The following is a 26,376-nucleotide window of genomic DNA, read 5'->3' on the forward strand; positions in this document are numbered from 1 at the left end:
AAAGTATTTCCCTACCATTGGCTTGAGATGGTTGTATTACTAGCAAACATTATGAGACTAAGCAAAAATTTAGCAAATAAGCTAAAAAATAAATAAGCAAATAAATAAGCAAAAAAACCTTTCTTTTAAATTTCATCTGTTATCAGGAGACAAATTATTGATTCTCACTGTCCTTGTATGAAACAGCCCTAAGCAGATGAAGCAAAGAGCTGCTAAAGTTTTCCCTTCTCAAGCTTCTGAAACCTACCAGAGGTATCAAAGCTATGAGGAAGTTCTACAGTCAGTGCTTTGCAAGTACCTATTGTTTTTAAGCCACTCTGGGCTGCTGTGTTCGAGGAAGCAATCTGTAAGCCATTGTGAAAGGAAGGTACTGAGCAAATAATTTGCAGTGTTCTATTTTGCTGTAGCTGCAATCTACTCCTAGATCAGCCCTGACCACAAAAAAAGCACAAGTAGGTCTTGAAGTTTTGTCTTTCTTCCTCCCATGTGTAATACATTCTTACACAGGGTCACCGCAGGTGAAGGATCAAGTTTTAGCCTCACATACTTAGTTAATACCAGATGTCTCACTGAAAAGCTCTTTTGTAGAGCTTTATAGTAATTCTTAAAGTTTTTGTGTTTCTTGGCTTAGAGAAAAAGAATTTCAATTTGCTTCATACGTTGCAAAAGTTTTTTTTTGTTTGTTTGTTTGTTTTTCCCTCAGGTGTGACTCTAAGCAGATCTCTAGGGAATTCATTTCAAAAAGGATTAGTACTGCTCTTTGATGAGCTCTAATTTATTTCCTGCACTGTGTTTGTAGACAAGCTAAGTCACCATCAGTGAATTAGAAAAACACCACTGAAACAAGAAACAAAAAGCTGAGTCAAGACTACTAAGACACTAAGCCATGTGGTGCAGTTAATACAGCAGAAGGAAGGGATGCTGTTGAAAGGGACCTGGACAAACTAGAGTTGTGGAACCATGTGAACCTATTGAGATACAGTAAGACCGCGTGCCAGATGTTGCAAGGTGTCACACTTGAGTCGGGTTAATCCCTGATACATACATAGCCTGGGAGAAGTACTCACTGAGAGCAGCCCTGCAGAGAAAAGACCCGGGGGGTCTTGGGGGATTAAGAGTTTAACATGAGCTTGCAGCCCAAAAAGCCAATGGTGTCCTTGGCTGCATCAAAAAAGGGGAGGCCAGCAGGGTGAGGGAGGTGATTGTCCTCCTCTACTTTGACCTCATGAGGACCCACCTGGAGTATTGCTGCCAGGCCTGGGCCCCCCAGCACAAGAAAAACATGGAGCTGTCAAAGAGGGTCCAAAGAAGAACCACAAAGATGATCGGAGGGGTGGAGCACCTCCCTTATGAAGAAAGGCTGAAGGACCTGGGCTTGTTGAGCCTGGAGAAAAGAAGGCTCTAGGGAGATCTCATTACTGCCTTCCAGAACTTAAAGAGAGCTTACAAACAGGAGGGAGACTGATCTTTTACATGGTCTGATAGTGATAGGACAAGGGGGAATATTTTTAAACTAAGAGAGGGGAAATTTAGATTAGATGTTAGCAAGCAACTTTTTACTCAGCAGGTGGAACAGGTAGCCCAGAGAAGGTGTGGCTGCTCCATCTCTGTAGGTTTTCATGGTCCAGCTGTATGGGGACCTGGGCAGCCTGATCTGTGGGTGGCAGTCCTGCCCACGGCAGAGGGGTTGAAAACAGATGATCTTTAAGGTCTCTTGCAACTCAAGCCTCCCCATGCTTCTGTGACAATAAAAGTACGGGACTTCAATACTTATTTCTTATCATTTGGTCAAGAAAGCTGATTAAATGAGCTAATGCTCACATGAAAAATAAATTTTGGCCTCCAAGGATATGTACCTCACTTACTGTAAGACATATATTTGGTACTGGACACTGCAACAATCCCTTCAGTGAGAGCTGGTTGACATAACAATTAAAGAAAAAAGACCTTGCATCTCTACCTTCCTCATTTTAGTTCAAATTGAGATGCCTCAAGCTGCAGAAGTTATTTACACTGCAAATGGATCCATCCCAAATGTTCATGCTGTGCTAGGGGTTTTAATAATCCTTCTGTTATGTGATTACTGAGAATGACATTTTCTTTATATTTGGTGCTGTGCTCTTACTCCTGAATGTCTGTAGCCCATCTCCTACTTGGCAATAATGCTTTTATACATATATATTTTATTATACTTTGACATTATCTGCCTCTGTTTAAATGCTATAGAAAATAGTGTGCTACCCAGACTGAATGCATTCCACATGTCCCAATTTTGTATTCATGTAAATCTGACCTCTGATACATAAAATTCCTATTTTGCAGTGCACACATGTGAGCCATTTCTGAGAGCAGGGAGAACAGAACTCTGATTCAGCTGAATGGAACATTCCAATGTAATAATACTCAAAGGAATTTCAAATTGACTAGTGAGTAAATTGATGAATCTCTTTTATCAAATAAACGTTCTTTTCATATTCTGAGATTGTGTTATTGTTTTTTTTACACGTAAAGGATGAGAGATAGCCAGCAAACATAAGATCATCCATTTTATGAATTGAGTTCTAGAGGGATTTTCACAATTCAGGTGAACTATTTTCCTCTGTGCAACCATAAATTATAATTTTATGTAATAACCACTTTAATAATTTTCAACAATAATCTAGAGTTTACATGAAATGTTATTCTGCAGCAACAAGAAGAGTATCTCGTAAGGCTGTATTATATCAAGTGTAAAATCTTTATTTGGAAAAAACCCTCACATTAAAAACCTGATTAGTTTAGTACTGTCTGTTTTCTGCAAGTCTGTTCTGACTGCCATAAATGAAATTATATTCTTTAGTCTTGGCATGTGCCGGATTCTTTATTACTCCAGGTGGAAATGTCCTGTATTGGTAAGTGGTAGCTCTGAACAGAAGCACAAATCCAGATGTTTTAGTTCCCCATCATCAGACTACTGGACATCCTAAGGATGAATGGCCTTCAGTTTTAACTTCATTGTGGATATGTTTTTAAGACATTATTGTTATTGTTTATTTTAGATGGGATCTTTCATGTTCTGAGAACTGAAGTTAGCAGAAGTTAAAAGTTCTGTTTGGGGAAAAAAAAAGGCAATGTTTATTTTGCTTTCTACTACAACATGCTCTGTGTTTCCTATTTCACATGTAATAAGGAGATCATTAATTAAACCACCCTGCAGGACACCATAAAGACATTTCTAATATAGTTTTAGTCATAATTTTCTTCTTTCCAAATTTTTATAACATAGTTGCTATAATGTGACTTTTTAGACCAATTATATACTGCACAGAGCTTGGTAACGTTTCAGCTATTTTGTGGTTTATGATAAAAAAAAACCAAAACAAACTTGGAAGTGTTTCAGCATTGAATTTCCAATCTCTTTATTGTTTCCTTTTGTTTGTGTGTTCATTTTTTTAGCCATCCAGTTTTTCCTATACAGCGATACTCATTTTCAGTTAAGATCTGTAGTCTTTTCTTGGGAATCAATAGCTAAGAACTTCAAAAATACATCACTGTTTCAGCTGTAATCACTATTTCTCCTAATTTGTTTGGAGACTTGCCCTTTTTATTGCAGTAGAAAAAAGAAAGTGACTACTAAGCAATATTCTGCCTGCCTTGGATTCTGACCTCCATATGGAAATTCCAGCACATAAAAACACTCTGATTCTTTGGGTGTATGGAAAATCTGAAGTTATAAAGCAAGAACTAGTTTGCATCTATCAAGGTAGAAAAAAAGCAAAGCAGGAGATGAAATTGCAGCATTTTATTATCAAAATGGAGATATTTGTCTACACTGTTTACTAGCTAAATGGGTGTACTACCTCTGTACATACCTTCGGTCCAGGATCTCCCACACTGCTTGGGCCTGGTGGTCCTGGAGGGCCTGGTGGTCCAGGAGGTCCCTGGTACAAGAAGAATACAGCATGTCAGTAGCTGTCCTAAAGAAACAGTAGTTATGCTCTTTCACAAAGAAGAGAATTTCAGTAGTATTTATTAATCTCTCTGTTTCAGTTGTGTTTTCTCAAATTCATGATATTTCTATTGTGTACTGAGCAACAGTTGTTATCAGGAAGCCTAGACTTGAGTCCAGCCAACCCATTAAATATAGGTGTCAGCTCAGGACTAACATATTTTGACATATTTGTGTTTAAAGTCTGTTCTGCTGAACTCCTGCTCAATCCTTCACAAACCCTTCATCTGCCCTTTGTACTGCTGAAGGCATCTCTACCCTTCCTTTCAGTATTTGGAGGACAGATGTCTTTGCTCTATCAGAGCTACTGAGTTTTAGCTACATAACTATTGTTCATATCTGCTGGTAGCTTACAGAGTCTTTACAGGCCCTGAAGCAGGCAAAGTTGGCCTAAGAATGGGAAAGACACATGCTATCACCTTCAGACATTCCGAAGATGTTTCACTTTTTACTGATGTCTGTGATTTGCAGAGAAGCGTGACTCGTGTGGCATTATGAGATAGGAGTCCTGTAATAAGCATAATTTAAGCATACATATGTAAACCTAAGTTTTCCATCCTGTAACTTGGCAGACTATAACCAGCATTTATATAGTTTTATTAATGAATGGTCTGGCCAAGCAAATATTTTCCCTTGAAGAGAAAATAATGAATTAAAAAAAAAAAAAAAAAAAAAAAAAGGAACAGAGGGAAGAAGAAAGTGGGGGACAGAGAGGGGTAGGAACTCAAAGCAATAATGACAGTAAATACTTATTAGCAGCCATGAAGACTTTAATGAAATTACATAAAATCCCTTTCATGATGCTGAAACAAAAGCAGCTCAGTTTATTCCCAGTTCGAATTGTCTGTAGATATAGTACTGTGTCCATGATAGGAAAGGACTTTAGAACAAACCTGAGATATTTAAAACTGGTGAAGGATGAAAGAGAAGTTTAGTTACACTTAACTGACTAAATACTTGAGCATACAAAGCAATTTTTGTTTTCGTATAGAACTAAGTACAGCAGAATGTAATTATAAGCAATAAACAGTAAAGAATTAAACACATACTTACAGCTTCACCTTTGTGGCCTTCGCCTTTTTCTCCACGGGGTCCAGTTGGTCCAGGTGGTCCTGGGTCACCCTAAATACAAAATAATAAATCAGGTATTGTGCATGTAACCAGATCATCATAATAAATTACATTAAAAGGCCTCCACTAAGACATATAGCCATTGAAAACAACCCTCTGGCTGTGACCATCCAACCAATTCTTTATCCATTGAATTGTCCACCCTTTAAATCTCTATCTCTCCAATTTAGAGACAGTGATATCACATGGAATTGTGTCAACAACCTTGCACAAGTCCAGTTAGATATCATCAGTTACCCTTCCATTGTCGACTGAAGCAGTCACTCCATTGTAGGAAGGCCACCAGATTGGTCAGGCAAGATCTGCCCTTGGTGAAGCCATTCTGGCTGTCTCAGATCACCTCCTCATCTTGCATGTGCCTTAACATATCTTCCAGGAGGATCTTGCCCTTCTCTTACAATGGGAGGGATTTTGTTCTGTTAGCCCCACCTAGAGGTTCAGGTACACAATAAACGTGGGAGCTCTGACTGCCTCCAAGGCAAAAAACTTGTTGAGTACCCCAGCCTTTGCCATGTTCATTAAGGCCAGTCCTTTTTTTCTCATTTATCACAAAAGAAAATTTAATACTTTAATGTATCTTTCAAGGTACATTGGCAGTTTGCCCTAAAGATGTTCCTAAGTGACTGCTGAACCAACTGGAATTCCTTCTTGGTACTTGTAAGTCACATATCCACCCCACAACAAAGTATGACATGTATACAGCCATAGAGGGAGCACTGCACATCTCTTCGCTCAGTACAAGAGAACTAAGAAAGGTAAATGTACTCTACTGTAGGTTGATGGAAGGTTAGTTCACATAATCACAGAAACTTAGAATCATTAAATAAGTTCAGAAAAGACCACTAAGATGATCATCTACTCCAATTGTCAGTTCATCATCACCCATGTCTGCTAAAGCATCAGCTAAACCTCACGTCCATCAGTGCCTCATTTACATACTTCTTGAACGCCCCTGGGGATGATGACCCCACCACTTCCCTGGGCAGCCAGTTCCAATGCCTCACCACTCATTCTGAGAAGAAATGTTTCCTACCATCCAATATGAACCTCCACCAGCATAATCTAAGGCCACTACCTCTCATCCTACCACCTGGGAGAGGAGACTGTCTCCCACCTCACTTCAACCTCCTTTCAGGTAGTTGTGGAGAGTGATAAGGTTTTCCCTGAGCCTCCTCTTCTCCAGACTGAACAGTCCCACATCCCTCAGTTCCTCCTCATGAGACTTGTGTTCCAGACCCTTCAAAAGCTTCACTGCCCTTCTTTGGACACACCCCAGGGCCCCAATTAAAATCATAGAATATGAGTTCATCTCTATTTTTACTTTTAATTCCATCGTTATTTTCTTTAAGAACAGGGATTTTGTCAGGTAGCTGACTGTGCATTGTTTTGTTTGTATTATTTTTTTGGCTGCATCAGAAATATAATAGAGATGGTTCAGGAACATGTCTATGATTAATGCTCTCCACAGCACAATTCTGCGGTGTCCAGACAATACAATCCCAGTGATTCACAGCAAGTGAATGTACTTGCAACAATGTAGATGCCATTGTTGTCACTGATAACACGCTGAATTAATTCATTGACACTACTTTCCTTTCCAGCGTATGTTTTAAAGTTATTTCCTGAAGCAGTAATGTACAGACAGTTGCTTCAATGCTCTTAAAAATAAATAAAAAGGAATACAGACTTAAATCATGTGCCCACAGCTTTCACTTTCATAGACATCACCAGGCACAGAAAGGTTGCTCTGGCAGTTTCTGTATGTTCACATTTGCACATATCCCAGGTTTCTTTGCTTTCTAACTTTGTTTCAAAATTCCTACCACTGGTCCCATTATTGAATGTCCAGGAGGTCCATCTTCTCCTGGTGGTCCAATAGGTCCTGGATCTCCCTTTTTAAAAGGAAACAAAACCAAAGACATTTTCATTATTAATATTTGAGGTTTTACAGGAAAGAACAAGTATTCCATTTTTTATGATATTGCCATGACAATTGCTGAGCTTGGTAATATGAAATCAGCACTTCTACAGGAAGTTTCTTCTACCACAAGCTAGCACAGGCTGGTGTAAGGCTGATGTAACCTTGTTCCTGCCAGAGTACGAAGGACAGCAAAGAAATTCAAAGTGATGGCAAAGACAGGCACAGCATTTCAAAGTTGCAAACTCCACAGGCTGAATTTTATGAAAACCCTGGAAGAAACTTGAGTTTTTCTTCAGATATTACCCAGAATAACTGTGGGTAATTTTAGCCCTGCCAGTGACTTTCCTGGAAAGCAAAGAGACTTGGATTTCACTTTTCTCATGCTAGCTCCTGGGCTGCTTCTGATGTTTAATTTGTGGTAACAGATTTTTTTACTATACATTAAGCATCATGAAAAGAAAATCTTGGTTTCCAGTGAAACTTTTGCTTTTTTTTAAACAATACTGAGAAAGTCAGCATTTCAGGACATTCACTGGGGAATGCAGATCAAAGGTCCTGTCAAAACTATGCAGCAACTGTAACCATGAGAAAAGAATATGAGGTCGAAACTGCTGTCTAGTGTTACTGTCTCTGTACTAGGAACAGCATAATGGCTGTCTAGGGAAATGAAAATCTAATCCCCAAAAGGGGGATAGCTCAAAATAAATAAATTTCCAAATACACAACCACAGCTGTTTGGGAGTTAGATATAGACCTACTATTACATTACTCAGTACATCTATACTAAAAAGACCTCAGACCATGACAACAACTGGGACTGCAAAATGTGCCATTTCCTTACCTAATGAATTTATGCCTAGCTTCACTACTTCAGATACCAGGATGTTCCAAGAACACATATACTAGCAAAACATTGTGCTTTCCATAATGCAGAGAGAATACAGACCTGTACAGTCTGTTGTACTTTCAAACAGTTGGCAGAAACACAACAGAAATTTGTTTAAAGAAAAACATTATTATGGAACTAAATAGGCAAAGAACTTTATAAATTCAAAAATCAACTTGAACTTTATAAATATTCAAACTACTTATACTGGTGTACTAGTTTCTGCACAGAAAAGCCTGATAAAAAATCTAGTAAAGAGTCTGAAAACTCCTGCAGGCTCCAGTGAATTTTTATTGTGGCTATTCCGCTGTGAAGGTGTAATGAACAGTACCATACTGATCAAATTATAGTGGAAAGGGCAGCAAACTCTACAAAGTTATTATTTTTCAGCAAGAATGTTGTACAAATGATTTACTGGTCTATTCAAAAATGTCACAGTAATGAAGAAAATGTCATTATGTCAAGAAGGCTGACTGGTGTCCTGAAACTTGTCTTCATACAAATCATACGTTACAGCATATGACTTGTATTTTCTTGACATAAAGTTTTGCAAATAATTATGATTTTAATCTAAAATATGTGAGCACCTCACATTTCTTTCTATCTTCTCAGTAGTTGCATTTTTACTGCAGCTGTGCCTTGAGCTTGTTCTCTGATTCCTACCTGATATGTACATAAACCAGCTCAAACCACAACCTCACCCTCTGTGATGTCCTGTTGCCAGGCTCTTAAGTACAGTGAACATAAAATACCTACATGAGCATGTGTGTAGATGTTAATATACACTGAAGGAAGAAGAAAACTGCGGATGAAATGTCTTCAGAGTCACTGAATGTCTATTAGTGATTACTATACCAAAGCTAAAGAGCATTAATTAATGCTGAAGTTAATATAAAAGCAGCCACTATTTTATTTATAAAATAAAAATGAGGATTTGTGAATATTCAGAGGTCTTCAAAATCTTCCAAGTTAGTTTTACTGTTGCTAAATCAGCATATTTTCCTTATAAGGACAAATCCCACACAATTCAAGTACATTTTTGCCATAGATAAAATGGAGGGGATGCAGCTCTAGTTATCTGGTATATGGCACTTCATTTAAAGTAGTGCATACAGTCCAGTTATTCTCTTGAAAGTGACATACAAAGATTCACACTCAAACATTCACTTCCAAAAAGCCTTCTAGTTCAGCATATAACTGCTGGAACCACAAAGACACCTTCCTGAAGGGGCTCATTGATGCATTCAGGAAATCTTTAGACTTTCCAAGAAAAAGAATGCATAAGAAAATGAGAAATAAGAGGACTTGAAAGTGATTGATTTCAAAGTAGGGACCAATCCCTTTTTTAATAGATGCATTTAAGAAGCAATAACACCCAATAAGTCCAATACCTCTTCAAATGGCCACCAAACCACTATGTTAATTTTTGGTGCTTCTCGGTTCTCTTGACCTCTAAAATGCACTCAGCTTTAGTACCAGAAAAGGAAATTTTAACATCTTTAATTTATGTTCCTTCACCTTTGACAGAAATGCTCACTAGATAATCTCCAGTCTCTGGTCTCCAGCAGGTACATACTATATAATCACCTTTGGTCCAGCAGGTCCCTGAATAGATGATCCAGCAATACCAGGTGGCCCACTCTCTCCTGGTTCACCCTGTTATAAAATAGTACAGCTCACATTTAAATACTATAATTTGCAAGACAAATAACATTTATTTATTCATTTATTTTTAAGATTTTCAAAACTTTATATTAAATATGTAAAACTTGACATAAAAATTGACAATATTTGGGGAAAAAAAACCACATAAATCAATTCAGTGCTCTTGTGGAAGGTGGTCCAACTTTCAAGTTTTAAATAACAATTGGTTTAACAGTATATTTGATTTTAGTAAATAGTGATTCATTTTTTGTGTCTGGCCTACTAAGCCAAAATAATAACCAGAACACTTGTATTATTTCAATTTATTTACCATTCGGAGTAATACTTACTACAACCCAAAATACTCTGATAGAAAGCTAATGTTTCCAAGACAAAATCTGTGAAATGTTTGTTATTAGAATTCCTCTGACAATTTCAGTTTATCTTCTCAGTGCTCAAGCATAACTATGAAGTTTATAATTACATGTTGTCTTGTTCTTTTTCTCCTAAGGACTCTTCAATCGTTTAGGACAAACAGGTCAAACAACAGAACTGTTTCAGCTTCTTAAAGCATGGTACACTTGAAAAATTTATTCATTAAATATATCCCATAGATTTTTGTTTGAAATACAAAGTGAATGGTTGCCCTGAAAGAAGAAGCTTACTTTTGGTCCAGCTAGGCCTTTTTCTCCTTTAGAACCAACCAGTCCCTGGGATCCTTTTTCTCCTGGGGCACCCTGAAGAAAGTAAAGCTTTGGTTTAAATCAAAGCAGTTTCATTCACAGCTGAATGCCTATAATTAGAAAGGTATTCAGATGCTTCATTCGATCTGAAATCCCACTCAGTTTTAGAATCAGTTCCAAATGGCTTAAATTTAACTGGATGAGAGATACAAACATTTGTTTGTTTACTCATACATCTTTCCAGTCTTTTCATTTCATGTTTAGACATCTAAATAGTTACATCATCTACCTTAGTTTTCCTTCTTTCCATATCAGCATGCTGCGATAATCATAAAATGGCTTAGGTTCCTCATATTACACTAGGTTCAGGAAAATTATCTATGAATTTTTTTTTATTTTTTTTTTCATAATATCTATCAAATTAATGTATTAGAATGAATATACATACACAAGGTAGCTGCTCGGTGCTAACATATTCAGTTATGATGAATTATGACAACAAAGGTGATAATATAAAAATGATCATCAGAATAATGTATGTGAAAGAAAAAATCAGCATTTAACTCAACCCATACTCTCAATTCTGATGTATCTACCTGATACACCAAGAGCCTCATTTCAAAGAACAAATACCACATATTTATCCACAGTGGAAGGTTGGTATTTGCACTGCCATTGCAGCTGAAAAACATGAAGTTGCATCCTTAATAGGTGTTAATTACAGCTATTTGGATACTTTCTGATGCAAGATTAATAGTAAAAAAATATTGATTTGCTTACACTGAATAATAGAATCATGGAATTTTAGAATGGCCTGGGTTAGAAAGGACCACAATGATAATCCAGTTTCAACCCCCCTGCTACGTGCAGGGTCGCCAACCACCAGACCAGGCTGCCCAGAGCCACATCCAGCCTGGCCTTACATGCCTCCAGGGATGGGGCATCCACAACTTCCTTGGGCAACCTATCACAGTGTCATCACCCTCTAAACCTCCTGTCTTGGTTTGAAACCATTCCCCCTTGTTCTATCACTATCCACCCTTGTAAGCAGTCATACCCCCTCCTGTTTATATACTCCCTTCAAATATTAGGTCACAGTGAGGTCTCCCCAGAGTCATGTTCAGTTCATCAGTTCAGTACATGCTACCCTCCTATAAAGCTGCACAGATGCAGACTTTGAAGGCCCCTGGATTGTAAGCTGCTCAACAACTAGCCAAAGCAATGAGTTTTGCTCATTCAGCAGCTTACTCTCTTTGGATGAAGTAAAATTATAACCCTCCTCCTTGCATAAAACTGTCTGTATTGGTCACTGCTCTGCTGCCCCTCTAAATTTCTTACCACCATATTTAATTTATGAACCTTTCTTCTAACATGCCTGAGATTCTCTTAAGATCTCAGAATTTCCCTTGGAAACAAGGAGCTTCAATTTTGGCTCTTTGTGGCAGTTTAGATACCATGTTGGAAGACTTCAGCCACGGCTCACAACTCATCTAGACACCACAGTCTACATCAATTTAGCCTGACTTCTTTGCAGCTGGAAAAATCTGAACAAATCTGTCTGTTGTGAAGACAGTGAAAACTAATGGAAATCAGCAGCCCACAAAAGACAGGAGTGCTAAAGTAGCTGCATATTCAGGTGACAGTAACTCTTAACAAAATTTGCTGGAAACATCTCAACTATCACACTCCCTTTTCCCTGACAAATCTGTTTTGTCATCCCCCAGGATGAACTGCTTGTCATTAAATATCCATAAAGTACTGAAGGCCAAGTTTGGTCTTCTTTCATTTAAGGCTTCTATATGCAGGAAAACACATTTTCTTACCTTTTTGCCTGGATTCCCAGGGTCTCCTTGAGCTCCTTTCCCTCCTGGGATTCCTGGTGGACCTATGTCTCCCTTTGAGAAGAATAAATGTTAGTATCTGCAAACATCAATAAATTATTTTATTCTGTAAAATGGTTCTAACAGTGTGTTAGAATGTTAATTCATTAGATACAATATTTTTACTCAGGTAAAGGTTGTTATTCCCATCAAGTTAACTATTTTATAGATACAGAGAGATGAGTATTCTGAATTTCTCTCAAAGCCTTCCACCTACTTCTTAAACCCTGGTTTTGTATTAAATTTACATTTATTCAGCAAATAAAAGCATGGATGAAAATTGATTGCTATTCTGCACATACTGTTAACATAATAAAAATGCAATTTTCTTGCTAAGTCAAACACTTGGGACTGTAGGTCTGCTCAGTCTAAAATGCCTGTCTAATCATTTTTTGTTGTGAATTCATGTTATAGACTTCGGTTTATTTGAATATATTGCATTGCGTGAGTTGGATGATGCTCACAGACTGGTTTGTTCCATAAATGAAGGTGGGGATTGAAGACTACCTTGCTTGTTGTATAAACTGGTCTAGGCATTGCTTCTAAGACAGGCCTTGCTACAAAGAGTTGAAAATGTGTATAGGAACTAGTCTTGCCCAGGGCTTCTTCCCTGAAAAAAACAATCACCAAACCCAAAATATCCATGTCACTTCACCCAGTTGTGGGGGAATTCCTATTTGAAATGGCAAGGTCCTTGTAGGTACTTCTATAATGGCAACTGAAGACAAAGCAGTAAGCGCTTACCATCTTTTCTAACATGAAAGCAGTATGAGCTCTGCCACCAAATAAGATTGTATTTTTTTTTAATCATTGTAGAGGAACAGAGGTAGCAGCAGACTATCTGACAGACCACAGAGATATCTCACTAGCTTAGAAAAGATGGGAACAAACTCTTTCTGTTATGGCTGCAGTAATGGTTTTAGGAGCATGGGAGCCTTAGAAGAACATTTTGATTTTAAAGAGCAAAAATTTAATTTAATTAAAGTTTAATTTAAGTTACAGGAATATCTATATCATATTTTTGATCATAGTTAATTTATAGAAACAAAATCTTCTACTTTGTTTACCAGTAACCTGGAAAAAAATTATAATTCACTATAAGAAGCCGTTAAAAACAGGTTTACTTTTAGCCCTCGTACTCCAACTGCTGGGAGCCCTGGTTCTCCTTTTTGTCCACGTTCACCTTGTTGACCCTAATAACAAAAAACACTTCTGTTTGACAAGGCATACAACCTAACTTCATTCATTACTTGTATTGCTTAAATAATCTCTTTACACATAGAAATGGTCAAATTTTCAGCCAAGTAATTTTTGACTGGAATATTCTTTTCAGTCAGAACTCCAGTAACCTATAGGACTGCATCTATTTTATTCAGTCATGCAGTGTGGAAAAAGTATAAGTAAATAATTCCAACTTCCTTCTTCTTGTTCTAATTAATGTAAGTGCATTGTATTTTCTATTTTACGTTGATATATCAAGGAGTCTTCTTTCACTGAAAGAAAGATAATTCCAAATAGAGAAAGCTTTGCCCTTTTGATTCATCTTTCTAGTAGCTATAAAACTAGTTCTTCCTAAAGAAATAGGAATTTATTTTTCCAGTTATGTTTTTCAGATTGGTAAGGAAAATGTTTTCATATTTAATATGTTTCAGAACTACCTATGTTTCCCTAGATTATTTCTGTGACTGCTACTTACGTGCCAAAGTGACGTCCAGGTGAACATGACTGTACCTCTCGCTGCTTTTGCTGGAGTGACTACTGTGATCCTTTTGTAATTCAAGATGATTACAAAGCATACATCCACTTTACCATTTATCAGCTCATTCCATTTGCTTTCCTGAATATTTTGCCAAATTCCCTTTTTCCCCGCATGCAGTTCTTACCTGACACTAGACATTGCTAGAGGCTTGGACTTCGGAAGCAGCAATTCTTTACTTTATTTTTTTGTTCTCTTTCTACTTCTTTCTATGGTGCAGTGTTGCCTACTGAATACATTTAGGCTCTCTTCTCTCTCCTAGTGTTTCTGCCTTTGGTTTTGGTTTTCTCTCATGCTTGCCATGGAAGGCTGAAGGATAGACAAGCCTAAAAAGTCTCCAAACTATCACTGGTTTACAGCTAAGTAGCGCACTAAAATTTTATATTTAAATGCAATATGTATAAGGCACCAAATTCATTTGATAGAAACATGTCTGAAAGGTACGTTGTTTATAAATTTAGGTTTACCTAGAAGCTAAAATCCATATTAAAAAAGCCGGAGTCCCATGCTCCACTTTGGAAACATGAGTGTTTTTCCCTCAAAGACTCAAAAGTGAATCGTTATTTTCAATGAAGAGTTCTCTAGCGAACTTTTTAATCTCACAAAGCACGCTCTTGAAAATCTGGCACAGATACATCACTTGTTGCTTCTTGCTAGTGATAGATACTTTTTAAAATAATGTATTAATCATTACCTTTGGACCTGGAAAACCAAAACCTTTAGATCCTTTTGCACCAGGATTTCCTTGTGGACCCTGTATACCCTATAAAACAAAAATGCATTATATTCTTCTATATTTGAAGTTAACCATGAGTCTATCAGCTTACAATTATATCATTTTGTCACTGTCATTTTTCTGTGGATTTTACAGCCTGATCCAAGTGTAATGACCAGAGTTACTGTTTAGGGAGAAAGCAAATGGGAAGCACCTCAGTATCTGCATGTAAGACCTGATTCACTGGCACAGTATGGATTAAACATTAAGAATGAAATAGACAAACACATGATTCAGTTCATGCTAGCTGTCTGCAGCATGTCTGCAGCTCAGTGTCTGTCCCTGATTCAAACTTACCCGGCTTCCTGGATTACCGACTCCTGGTGGTCCTTCTGGGCCCCGTGGTCCTACCTGGCCTTGTTCACCCTGTACAAAAAGTATTCCAGAGAGCTAAATTGCAATAAACCATGTGAGCTGATTAACATGCTTAAATTAATCACAGAGTACTAGTCCCTCAAGCTGTATTATTTTGAATTGCACTACTTCTTTTTGAGTGAAATGAGAATTTTGAATCATACAATGGCTTGGGTTGGAAGGAACCCCAAGGATCATCAAGTTCCAACCTCCTGCCACAATACCTTAATGTCTGCTTATCACAATTGATCTAATGAAAGCATGACTTCTTCATTCCTTCAAACACTATCTTATTTATAATAAACAATGAAGGCTAGAAGGATCTGTAGCTTATATTTGCAGACAGATTAATTTCAAGGATTTTCCTGTATTGAGATATTGAGTTTCTTACACAACACTCAGAAGAAAAGCTTGTGACCATGAAGAATAGAGAGTATTACAGAGGTTTTGTACAAAATTTAAGGAGGGAATAGAGGAATTATGGTGAGGAGGTATTGGGAGGGTATGGGTACTGGGAGTACCCAGAAAGATATCCAGGATGTGTGACACCAGTCCTTTGAAAACAACAATTCCCTTCACTTACACCAGAAAATCTTAACTACTTAAATTGTTCCAAATACTACCCTGGCCATCACTGCATTTTTGTGAGCCTGGACACCAAAAAGCTAACACATTTCAGAAGCCAGAGTGTTTCTTTGCTGGTCTCAGGTTCATTAGGCCATATGACGGAAAGCATGTTCAATATTTTTAAAATATTCAAATCACATTTTATACAACCTTTTGGAAATAAATACATATGGAACAAAATCTATTTCTTCCTTCCCACACCCTACTGCACAGAATACAGTGCTTGGTGCTTGTGATTAACATTATGAGACTCCTTTATTTATGTCAATAAACACAGTTTAGGAAGCTGCACTGAATGGTATAAAGTAGTTCCTGAGACTGCAAGTTTCACACAGTTTCCTGAAATTCACACACCTGTTGTGCAGTTTTGTAAATAATTCATCATTAATTTACTATATATATAGCTAACTATCAGTATGATTAGAAAAATATTCTGTCCCTCACCTTGTCACCTTTTATCGATGGACCTGGAGGTCCCATTTCACCAGCTTTGCCTTCAGAGCCTTTTTCACCCTAGAAATACACAAAAGTTTGGAACTGTATAAAGGAATTTATAAAGAACATCCAAGACAAATTGATCAGCACAGTGTGGATAATAAGGGAAAAAAGTATTCCTTTGCAAACAAACAAGAAAAACAGTCAATTGAATTACTAGTTTTACAGGAAAGCAATTCAATTACAGTCCATAGTTTCATCTGCATTCTTTGTGTTCTTGAACAGAGCTTCAAAAGGAGAGAACTAAACTCTAGGAAATAGGAGGGCACGTTTTGAGAATGCAATAATAAGTTCATTTTGTGAGTAAATAGAGATGTTCAGAACCTTCCAGTGCAAGGCAATGGCTAACATCATTTCCATGTAAGGAAGAAAAATCTGCTTGATTTAGTAGTTCAAGGCTCTAGAGAACCTTCAAGTCACTCAGAAGGATTCTGATGAGAAGTCCAGTCACAACTTAACCATAAATCTTTGCTTGTTTCTATTTATTTTTTAAAAAAGAATGTTTACATATATTAACAAGTGCCATTAATGAGGTAACTGTCCACAGAGACTCATACAACCCATTTTTTAGCTTCCCAAAATGGTGTGACAGAAAGAAAACAGTTCCAGAATGCTTTTTTCCAATAAAGAACATAGATAGTTTTTCAGAAGACTACTTAATGGTAACAAAAATAAGATATCTTATTAAACACATAAATAAGATAAACACCGACTTCTTGAGAGGAACAGTGCGGATGTTTTGCAATTATCTTGGTAGAGTTTTGAACTAGGAGGGAAATTCAGAGAGCACAGTGATTCAGAAGACCAAGACTGGATTAATCAGTGCTTTTAAATAGCTTAGACTATAGCAAATTAGTCCCACAGTGTTTAAAAAGAAATAAATTCCATAAAACTACCTTTTGGCCTTGAATACCCTCTCCTGGTACACCTTTCTCACCTGGTGGACCATCAGGGCCTCGTGGTCCCTGTAAGAAAAGAAAAACATTAGATGACAGCAGCATTTCATTTCTTACTGATTCTTCAGCTATAACTTGCTAATAGAGCTCCTAGCAGCTCTTACGACACTGATAGCTAGCAACAGTTCCACAACAGCTGGCCGAATACAAGTGATTAAAACAAATTGTAGTAAACCATAATTGGAGGATTTTGATTAGAAGAAGCTAATGCTGAAATGCTCTGGATGACATAAATAATGTTTAAAGATGGTATCTTTAAAACCCAAGTGTAACTGCAGAATAAATTACAGTAATGATATTTACTGCTGTGAAATTTATTCCCTGCAATTTCGTGCACCTGAAATTAGCTAGTCACTAATTTGAACATAATTTTTTTTCCATGCAAAATGAATGGCTTAATGTACATACTCAGAGAATGTCAATTTTGGTCTAAATAAATACGAATTATTTTTTATTATGGTAGTAATTTCTGTTCTTCTACAAAAATCAGCTATTTTATTATTTAAATGTACTGAAGAGTTTTTAAGAACAACCTTGGTTAAATTTAAAAGCTTTTTACTATCACTAGGAGAAACTCGATACTAATATTGAAATGACTTCTAACAGCTATTTGCATTTGCAGCTTCTTAATTAACAATCTTTTTGTGATTTTTAATGGAATAAGAGAACTTCACATTTCTGACCAGCAGGAAGAAAAAGCCTCCAGCACACACTTCTTAACAATGAAAGAAAGAGTGCAATCCTCTGCTAAAAACTCTTCCAAGCAGGCTATTGAGAAACTATTTCTCAAAGCTACAAAAAGCTTGATAAAGGTAACTTGCTCTAACTTGGGAGTTAAAAGTATAAGTAAAAGCATATCAATTTGGAGCTTTGTATTTGATACATATCACATTACAGATAAAAGTTGCAGAATACTTCAGCTCCTGCATTTTCACCTTCTTACAATAATATTTTAGACTTTTTTAAAAAAATAAATCCTTATCTCAGAAAAGTAGGAGTATACCTAATAACATACAATTCCATGTCTGTCTGCAAACTGAATACTGTAATCTTGCTCACAGGGACCGAATAATTTTTTATTTCACCAGAACAAATTTGGATATAACTTAATTCTCCTGCTCTGGTTAACCACAAAAAATTACTGTTTCAGTACTGGGTTGGCACAGCCAAAAATACTCCTGTTGCTCTAGGTTATGCAGAGGGTTTATGGAATCAGTACAGCAGCTGCTGTTGATCACAAAGCCTTACTAAAGCTCACTAAGGCTAACTTAGTTTCACTTCCAATACATATATTAATGACTTACTGTTATTCCTGGCTCACCAATTCCAGGAGGTCCTGGAGGTCCAATTTTACCTTCTAGACCTTGAGAACCCTTGTGAAAAATAATTAGAAAGTTCAGTTTTAGTTCAATTTGATGCTTCTGAAAAGAAAACCATTTTTTATATAGATGACTTAATCATGTCATCAGAAAGGTCTGAAATCAAACACAGAGAATCTCTTGAAGTAAAACAAATATAAAAGATAAATTAGAAGCATTTGAAAATACATTTCAGTTAACACTTGGAATCCAAGATGGTATTTTAGCCCTCATGCCAACAGCAAAGGGCAAAAGAATATGGGTTCACTAGTGAAGACGTAGTAAGACAAATTTGTCACTTGATTGTATATTTCAATGATTGAGATGTATTTCTATGCCTTGAAATATGTTTACTCATTAGTGCTTGACTATGACCTCACACATTCAATCCTCATTTAAATGACAGTATGTCTGATATATTTCAGCATAATCATAATGAAAATTTAGGGTTGATCAAAAGGCCTCAATCCTATGTAAACATGCAAACCTGTGAATATTATGCAAGTTTTATATTCAGATTAAAAGAAGTTAAAACAGTAAGTGAGAACTTTCACCCAAAAATGTTTGTACGCTGTTAGCCCTTTAGAGGATGTGTGTATAATTACGACTTACCTTGGGTCCTGGCTCTCCAATGCCAGGGACTCCTGGAGGACCATAGGGACCTATAGGTCCTTGTTCTCCCTGGAAGAAAAAACATGGAAGGAGGCTCCTAATGTGATAGTCTCTTTTCTCAAAGAAAACAGTACCTGTCCACTCCATTGTTTAGGGCTGTAGAAATATGTATTTTAAGTTGAAAAACTAAATCTTTTACAGTGGAATGTTTAAGTTAGAAGAAAGGTCAGCATCCCAGCAATAAAATTTGCTGCAATAGATAAAGATGATAAAAACCATTTCAAATATATTTGCTCCCAATCATGTCTTCAGTTCTGACTTTATTCAGTTATTTGGTATGTGCTTCCTTTGCTCCTTTTATTTTCAGAGAGATGTTCACTTGGAAATCAAGCTGAATTTATGTTTTAAACATAGGACTAAAATTTTTTCACTGCATAACTTTTTTTTAGTGCCATTTTTGAAGCAGCTCCTAATTTTCTTATAGGTTTAAAGACTTTCCAACAAATCCATCATATCTTCAACAGAAAACAAGCTTCAGATCCCCTCAAAAGTGATACTGGGAGATATTAAGCAGGAGTCAGACATATAAAACCCTTTGAAGGTGTGAGCTTCATTGCCTGGTGTACCTGCCATCACAAACTGATGCTAGAAATGCTAGTCCCGACACAATGATGGATACATCCTGAAACCACTGTCTCAAAACGTTATTGAGACCCAATTTAACCTAAGTAATTCTCAGATTAAAACTTTCTGTAGCTAGTGCTAATTTCCAATTAGTTGTAACTTAAAAGACTTAAAGTTCTCCAAGACACAACGAACTCAGTTAGCTGAGTTACATTTGCTTATACATTCACTTTCCATGCGTTTCACACAGATTCCAACCACTGTGGTGAACAGGCTCCACACTGCTCTGTTCAGAAATTCCAGTAAATCTGCTATGATATCTCCACACTCATTTGCCCCAGGACCCTGGTACAAGGGACCTCGAGCATGATCTCACTGGGCTTATGTGTGTTTAAATACATACTGTTTCCAGCACATAGGAAGGCTAATCACTCAGTACTAACAAATTCTTTGAAGATTAATTCTCAGCTGGAAATTCAAGTATTATAATTAGTGAAAACTAATGCAATCTGCGATGTTATAGGCACGAAGAATAACACAATAATTTTATCTCAACTGAAGAATAACACACCTCAAATACATTTTCATTTTATTTCTAGAAAGTTCATACAGTGAAGATCTACAAATTCAAAGACAACTTAGAATTCCCTATAAGTATGATAGTCTGGGATAATTAAAGAATGATATGGTAATTTGAAGAATAGCTAAGAAAATTAATGGTTATTCAAAAGATCACACTTTCATAATTCAGTAAGTTAACACAGCATCAAAAAGATAATCCTTATCAGGCAGATAAAAAATCAGAGGACGCTGGTACAACTTTGAAAGCATACATAACCCAGAAGAGTTGAGAAAGTAATAGGATTTTACAAGCATCTGTACTGCTTCAGTGTGCATTCTGTGCATGTAGCTCTTGCCAAAATATAGGATATAGCAACAAAGTTGAATGTATTTCTTGATACAGCTTACAGTCTGGATTAAATAACTATTTATTTTCATGAAGGCTTTGGACCAGAGTTCCAACTCAACATGTACCCAGAGTATCATAAATGATGCATTTCTTTACTGATATAACAAATATTAGAGTAATAGGATCAGAGAATAACTGAGTTGAAAGACCCACGAGGACCATTGAGTCTATCTCCTGGCATCAGATGAGACCACCCAGAATCCAAAACCAGTGTCTGAGAGCATTGTCCAAACGCTTCTTGAACTGCAGCAGCTTGGGGCTGTACCCACTGCCCTGGGCAGCCCATTCCATGCCCACAACCCTCACTCTATCCCCCACCCACCCCTCCCTCCTCTGACACCTCCAAACTGTTCCCTCAGGCCCTGTTGTTGTCACACAGAGCAGAGCTCAGTGCAGACCAAACAAAGTGAACTCAACCACTTCTTGTATGTCTTTCTCACTAGGCCCTTCACCATTTTCAACCTCCACCTTTAAACACTCTCTAGCAGTTTTATGTTCTTTTATATTGCAGTGCCCAAAAGTGCTCTCAGTGCTCTCAGGTGAGGCCACATCAGAGAAGAGTGGGACAAACTCTCCCTGCTGGCGCTGCTGGGCCTGATACACCCCGGGTTATGGTTGGCCAATTTTCTTCATAGCTGTTTTGTTTTTTCTCCTCAAAAGGCCCATCTTCTGGACATCCAGTTCCCCCATGGAATAAATCTGGAATTGAACATAATGTCCTTCCAAATTCAGCTGATCAAAAGCAATTTTATTATTTCTCATCAGCAGGAAATTTAAAGAAGGCCAAGAATAATACAACTAAAGCTATTACTGGTCTTCACTTTAATTCTCTTTACAAACTCTATTTTAAGCGCTGCTGTCCTTTAAGTGAACAGTTAGCTGAATTTTAGGGAAATGCTTTCATTTCCAAAAGGAGTAATTTTGTCCACTGAATTTTGTTACTGTTGACAGGTTACAATGACTCAAGTATTAACAGGAGTTCAGCTTCTGATTGTGCATCAGTTTGTAGAGGTGCAGAATGGTACCAGCTGTCTCAGGGCTGTAGAAGGGCACATCCAGACCCCCATGGCATGCTCCACTTCCAGGGCAAAAGCATCTCTATGGGATGTGGCAGACTGGAACACTGACACAGCATAAATAGTTGGCTACCACTGTCTTACCCATTTCTGAGCCTGCATCAGAACACTGATGAAGTTAGTGCATTTTGATTCAACAGGCTTTGAGCAACATGGTTTCTTTTTAGGGATGGGCAAGTCCAGAAGGTGGCACAGCAATTGCCTTGGCTTCTCTCTCCTCCTACTTTGCCCATTGCCACTGAGAATCTCTCCCACTCCTCCTTCTAGTATTCTGCAGGACTTGCTTAAAACATGCCAGTGTGATAACCATTCACATGCTGACAGGATGAGCTGACAACTGCTGGAATGGGATCCCAGCTCTGGCCTCCAGCCTGACAGCTGTAGGCTCTGCCAGGGACAACATCTGCAAGAGATGCCCTCTCACCCTGCTACTGCTAGAAATGGTGCACACACATGTGCATAAACCAGCAGTAGCTACTGCTGAGCTTGGTGCTTGTGTTTTCCCAAGGGCACAGACGCATATTCCTGTTTTGCCATAGTACTTTCCTCCTGTGCTCTCTGCCCATCAATCCCTCTCACACATTCACTCACAGAGATCTGCGTTGGCAGCCATGGCCAAGCTAAGCACATTGACTCCTTTCATCAAAGCTAAACCTGAAATAATGTAGGAACTTGTTCCATTCTGACAAATGGCATTCGGTGAATACAGACTCCTCTCTCAGCTGAAACAATAAACCACATCCTTTTGTTCTGTTTGGGAAGCATTTCATATATATTTACAACAGCTTCTGACAGAAGTTTCCAAAGACAATAACTCTGCAGAATGCTTCCAATTACAAATCATCTGTTCCTTCTCAAGTTCACCCATCTGTTGGAGCTATGCTAATACATGTGCTGTCTTAATGGGAGTCTGAGTGAAGTTAATATTTTTCCAAACGTTCATTTATAATAATGATAAAAAACCGTTACACTTTTCAGAAACTGGTGTCCTCTAACCAGCCTCACAGAAGCCTTCTTCATAGGTAAAGACATTATAAGGAGGCATTAGAACAAATAGAATCTAGACTAGTATGACAATTTTGATTTTGTTAACTTTTTACTCTTTGATACAGAAGAATGACTGAAGGTTACTGGAAAACAAAAATAACCTTTCCCAGACAGGAAGCAAAATAAGAAACTTAAATAATTTCTATCTGATTTAAAGAGTGTCTTTCAAACTTCATATTATTAATAATACACATTACCAATAAGACTGGTGTTAATCTTCTGCAGTCATGGTGCTACAGTTAATATGAAATTGATTAAAACAGTTAATTGCTGTCAGTGATAAGAGGTAAAATTCTGCTTTCCACCTCCTCCACCATCTTTTTTTCCCTCTTGAGCACTATTTGAATTCCACTATACTTCTCTGTTGGGATTTTTCTTCAAGCTGCATTTAATATCAACTAGAGCAATAGGAAGGAAAATTTCACTTGATCTGATCTCAGCATTTCAACATATTAAAACTAGACCATTTGGGGAATATAATTAACAGCCTAACCCTCAGCAAAGTGTCTGTTATGATTACCACTGCTATAAATAATGTATTTGCTTTTAAGACAGCAAGTACACACTGCAAGGAACAGAAAGACTGTATTTCAGAGTCCTTAATGCTATAATGATTGAACTATAACAATTAAGATAAAGTGAAAAATAAGCTTTCAAATATAATTTTCTTTTCAAAGTAAGCAGTAGAAACAGCAATGTAAGTAAACACAGATATTTAATAGATATTACTGATATTTTACATTTCTCAGCCAATTGCGCTACATTGGAACTATGCTACTTTTCTAGGAAACTGCATTTTTCTGTCTCTTGGGAAAGATGTAACTTGCCACATAAGCAAGGAAAGAATCTGTAAGTCATGAGAGAAGGAGCAGGAATAGTTTGTCTGGGACAAGTTTTCAGGGAAAAATGCAATAATGGATTTTGCATAAATGTATTACCCCAAGATATTTTCGGGGAAATATCTAATTGAATATCTGCATTCAAACTTAACTGTTTCATTCCTCAGATGTCTGAATACACATCAGTCCTTATGTTAGATAGTAATTGAGTATCTTACTGCGCATATAAAATTTTCCAGAGTGGCTTTCACTTTAATACTGAAATGTGTTCTCTCAGTCTTTCCAGTAAGGAATCTCCCTCATTTCCTCAAAATGTGTTTGTTTCTTTTCAGTAGCTTGTCTAAGAGTTTAAACAAGGAACCCCAATGTTGTTTCTGAAATGAGAATACCTATATATAAGAACACCTGGAGTGGCTACCTCAGCCACACAGGTCATATCCACTGTCTGATTTTATGCCCCAATTTTATAATGTGTAAGCAAACCATTTTCTTTGCAAATTGTCCACTGATTTTTGTTTTTGAATAGTCAGTCCCTCCCTGATTTTCTCAACTGCCTTGAAGACAGTCACAGAACCTTACTTGTGTTATTGTATAGATTATAGAATGTATAGAATGCATTTTTACATTAGAAATTAAACAATTATTTCTGAGTAAATTAATGAAAAACTTGAAAACAAGCATATGCATTTTGCAGATCATTTATGTAACACCAGGAATACTATGCAAGAGTGTATCTTTACATCTTACTTTGATGATCCTGATGAGGAACTTTCATTTTGCAAAAAAGCAGCAAAAACTTAGAACTGAGAGTTCTGTGACGTTAAAATTATTTATTAAATTAAAGGCATTAAGTTCATTCTTAGAACACCCTTGTTTTCTAGAAAAATGTGGTGATTCTGTTTCCTTTCTAGAAAGGAAATCATGATGCATGAAATCTTCCATATTAGAATATTCACATTTTTCCCTATAACCTTTCTTTTATTGCTTTTGAAAGACACAGGTGTCTTCTAATAAGAACATAACCACATGGTATATGTAGTAAAAAATAAATCCAATAAAAATCAAATGCTGTAGTCAATTAGGATGCTATTTTCCTGTATTAGCCAATGTAGTTAAGTGCTGTGTAGAACCTGAGTACCTAAATTACACAGAACAGGCTACTAGAAATGTTGGTAGAGAAATGAGATTCTATTTGGTTAATGTTTCTGGGCATTGCAGCTTACAGCAGAGTACATCATATTCACAGAGCAAGTAGGTGATTTGTTTCAAGCAGCAGAAAACACTAACTTTACCTACTGTGTCTCTTTATGACATCCTGTGCCTTCCTGTAATAAGTTCAATGTGATCTTTGAGAAGCACACCTAACAAAAGCAAATACTATTGTTTTAATCAAAATACCATCTATTAGCAAGCCACCTAACCTACTGCTGTCAATCCAGGCAAGAATAAAGGATATTACTGAAGCAAATCCAAGCACAGGTTTCCTCTTTGCTGACTTTCTGTTTATTTCTCTTTCAGGTGTTTTTAATCTTATAATCTTTTGGTGAGATAGCAGGGGTTTTTATTTGTTTGTTTGCAAGATAATAACTTTGTGTAATCCAGCAAAAACATATTGTAGGCTAGGGAACACAGATTCTGAGTTGCATACACCTATGAGAACAGAGTCAAATGTCTTTACAACAGATGGAGGGCTAGAAACTGAAATTCTACAACTTTAATTAATGAATTTGGAGTGTTAACTTTGAGTTAGGGTTAGGGTTTTTTCCTCCGTGTCTTTTGTATTTTTTTTACATGTTCTGTACCTAGACGAGATGTACAGTATGCTTTGATGTATGTTTTCATTTCTTGTTACAATACAGATAATATGTTGCAGTTGATGAAGCTGAAATATGTCTTAAAGTGAATGACCCTCATCGGCCTTCTAAGAAGACACATTAAGTACAGCTGTGAAGGGTATTTTTTCCTGGTATTCTGAATTAGTATGAGGGACAAGACAACACAGGCCTTGTCTGTAACAATTTAATGCCTTTCTAGTGAAACATCACAAACAGAAAACAAAGTAAACCAGAAACCAAATAGAATTACCCTGGGCATTTTCTCAGGACATGCCTGGAGAACAGGACCATGATGATTGGTTCAGAAGATTGGAGACAAAAAGTGAAATCGGTCAGTTCCCAATTCCTAAGAGCAAAATTTCCTCTCTGTTTAATTTTATTCTAAAATTATTATGTTTTACACCTGACTGGTAGGTTTTCTGCAAACATGCAAGTTCAGCGTTTGGTTAAACAGAAATGTATTTAATCATTTAAATGCTGGCTCGGGTGAACTCATGCTGGGCTCGGGTGAACCTAATGAGGTTCAACACGGCAAAGTGCAAGGTTTTGCACTTGGGCCGGAAGAACCCCAGGCACCTGTACAGGCTGGGAGGAGTTGTCCTTGAGAGCAGCTCGGCAGAAAAAGACCTAGGGGTCCTGATAGATGAGAAACTTAACATGAGCCAGCAGTGCGCTCTGGCAGCCCGGAAAGCAAATGGGATCCTGGGCTCCATCAGGAGAGGGGTGGTCAGCAGGGATAGGGAGGTGATTGTCCCTCTCTACTCTGCTCTTGTGAGGCCCCATCTGGAGTACTGTGTCCAGGTGTGGAGCCCTCAGTACAAAAAAGATATGGAGATTTTGGAAAGGGTCCAGAGGAGGGCCACAAAGATGATCAGGGGGCTGGAGCACCTCCCCTATGAGGACAGGCTGAGGGAGTTGG

The 26,376-nt window shown here is 37.3% G+C and overlaps 1 protein-coding gene across 2 annotated transcripts in view; it reads right to left on the minus strand.

Moving 5' to 3' along the window:
• The window catches only part of COL28A1 (collagen type XXVIII alpha 1 chain), a 55,886-nt gene that overhangs the window by 15,732 nt on the left and 13,778 nt on the right, over nt 1–26,376 (minus strand). For both annotated transcript variants that reach the window (XM_015853660.2, XM_015853659.2), the window contains exons 12-24: nt 19,067–19,135; nt 18,401–18,469; nt 17,037–17,105; nt 16,090–16,158; nt 14,962–15,030; nt 14,584–14,652; nt 13,258–13,326; nt 12,077–12,148; nt 10,236–10,307; nt 9,514–9,582; nt 6,943–7,011; nt 5,042–5,110; nt 3,852–3,920 (exon numbers count right to left, since the gene is read on the minus strand). In XM_015853660.2, the coding sequence (XP_015709146.1) occupies nt 3,852–3,920; nt 5,042–5,110; nt 6,943–7,011; nt 9,514–9,582; nt 10,236–10,307; nt 12,077–12,148; nt 13,258–13,326; nt 14,584–14,652; nt 14,962–15,030; nt 16,090–16,158; nt 17,037–17,105; nt 18,401–18,469; nt 19,067–19,135 (903 nt within the window). The remainder of the gene's footprint in view (nt 1–3,851; nt 3,921–5,041; nt 5,111–6,942; nt 7,012–9,513; nt 9,583–10,235; nt 10,308–12,076; nt 12,149–13,257; nt 13,327–14,583; nt 14,653–14,961; nt 15,031–16,089; nt 16,159–17,036; nt 17,106–18,400; nt 18,470–19,066; nt 19,136–26,376) is intronic.

The sequence above is a fragment of the Coturnix japonica genome, chromosome 2 (assembly GCF_001577835.2).
Source record: "Coturnix japonica isolate 7356 chromosome 2, Coturnix japonica 2.1, whole genome shotgun sequence".
Classification (NCBI taxonomy): Eukaryota; Metazoa; Chordata; class Aves; order Galliformes; family Phasianidae; genus Coturnix; species Coturnix japonica.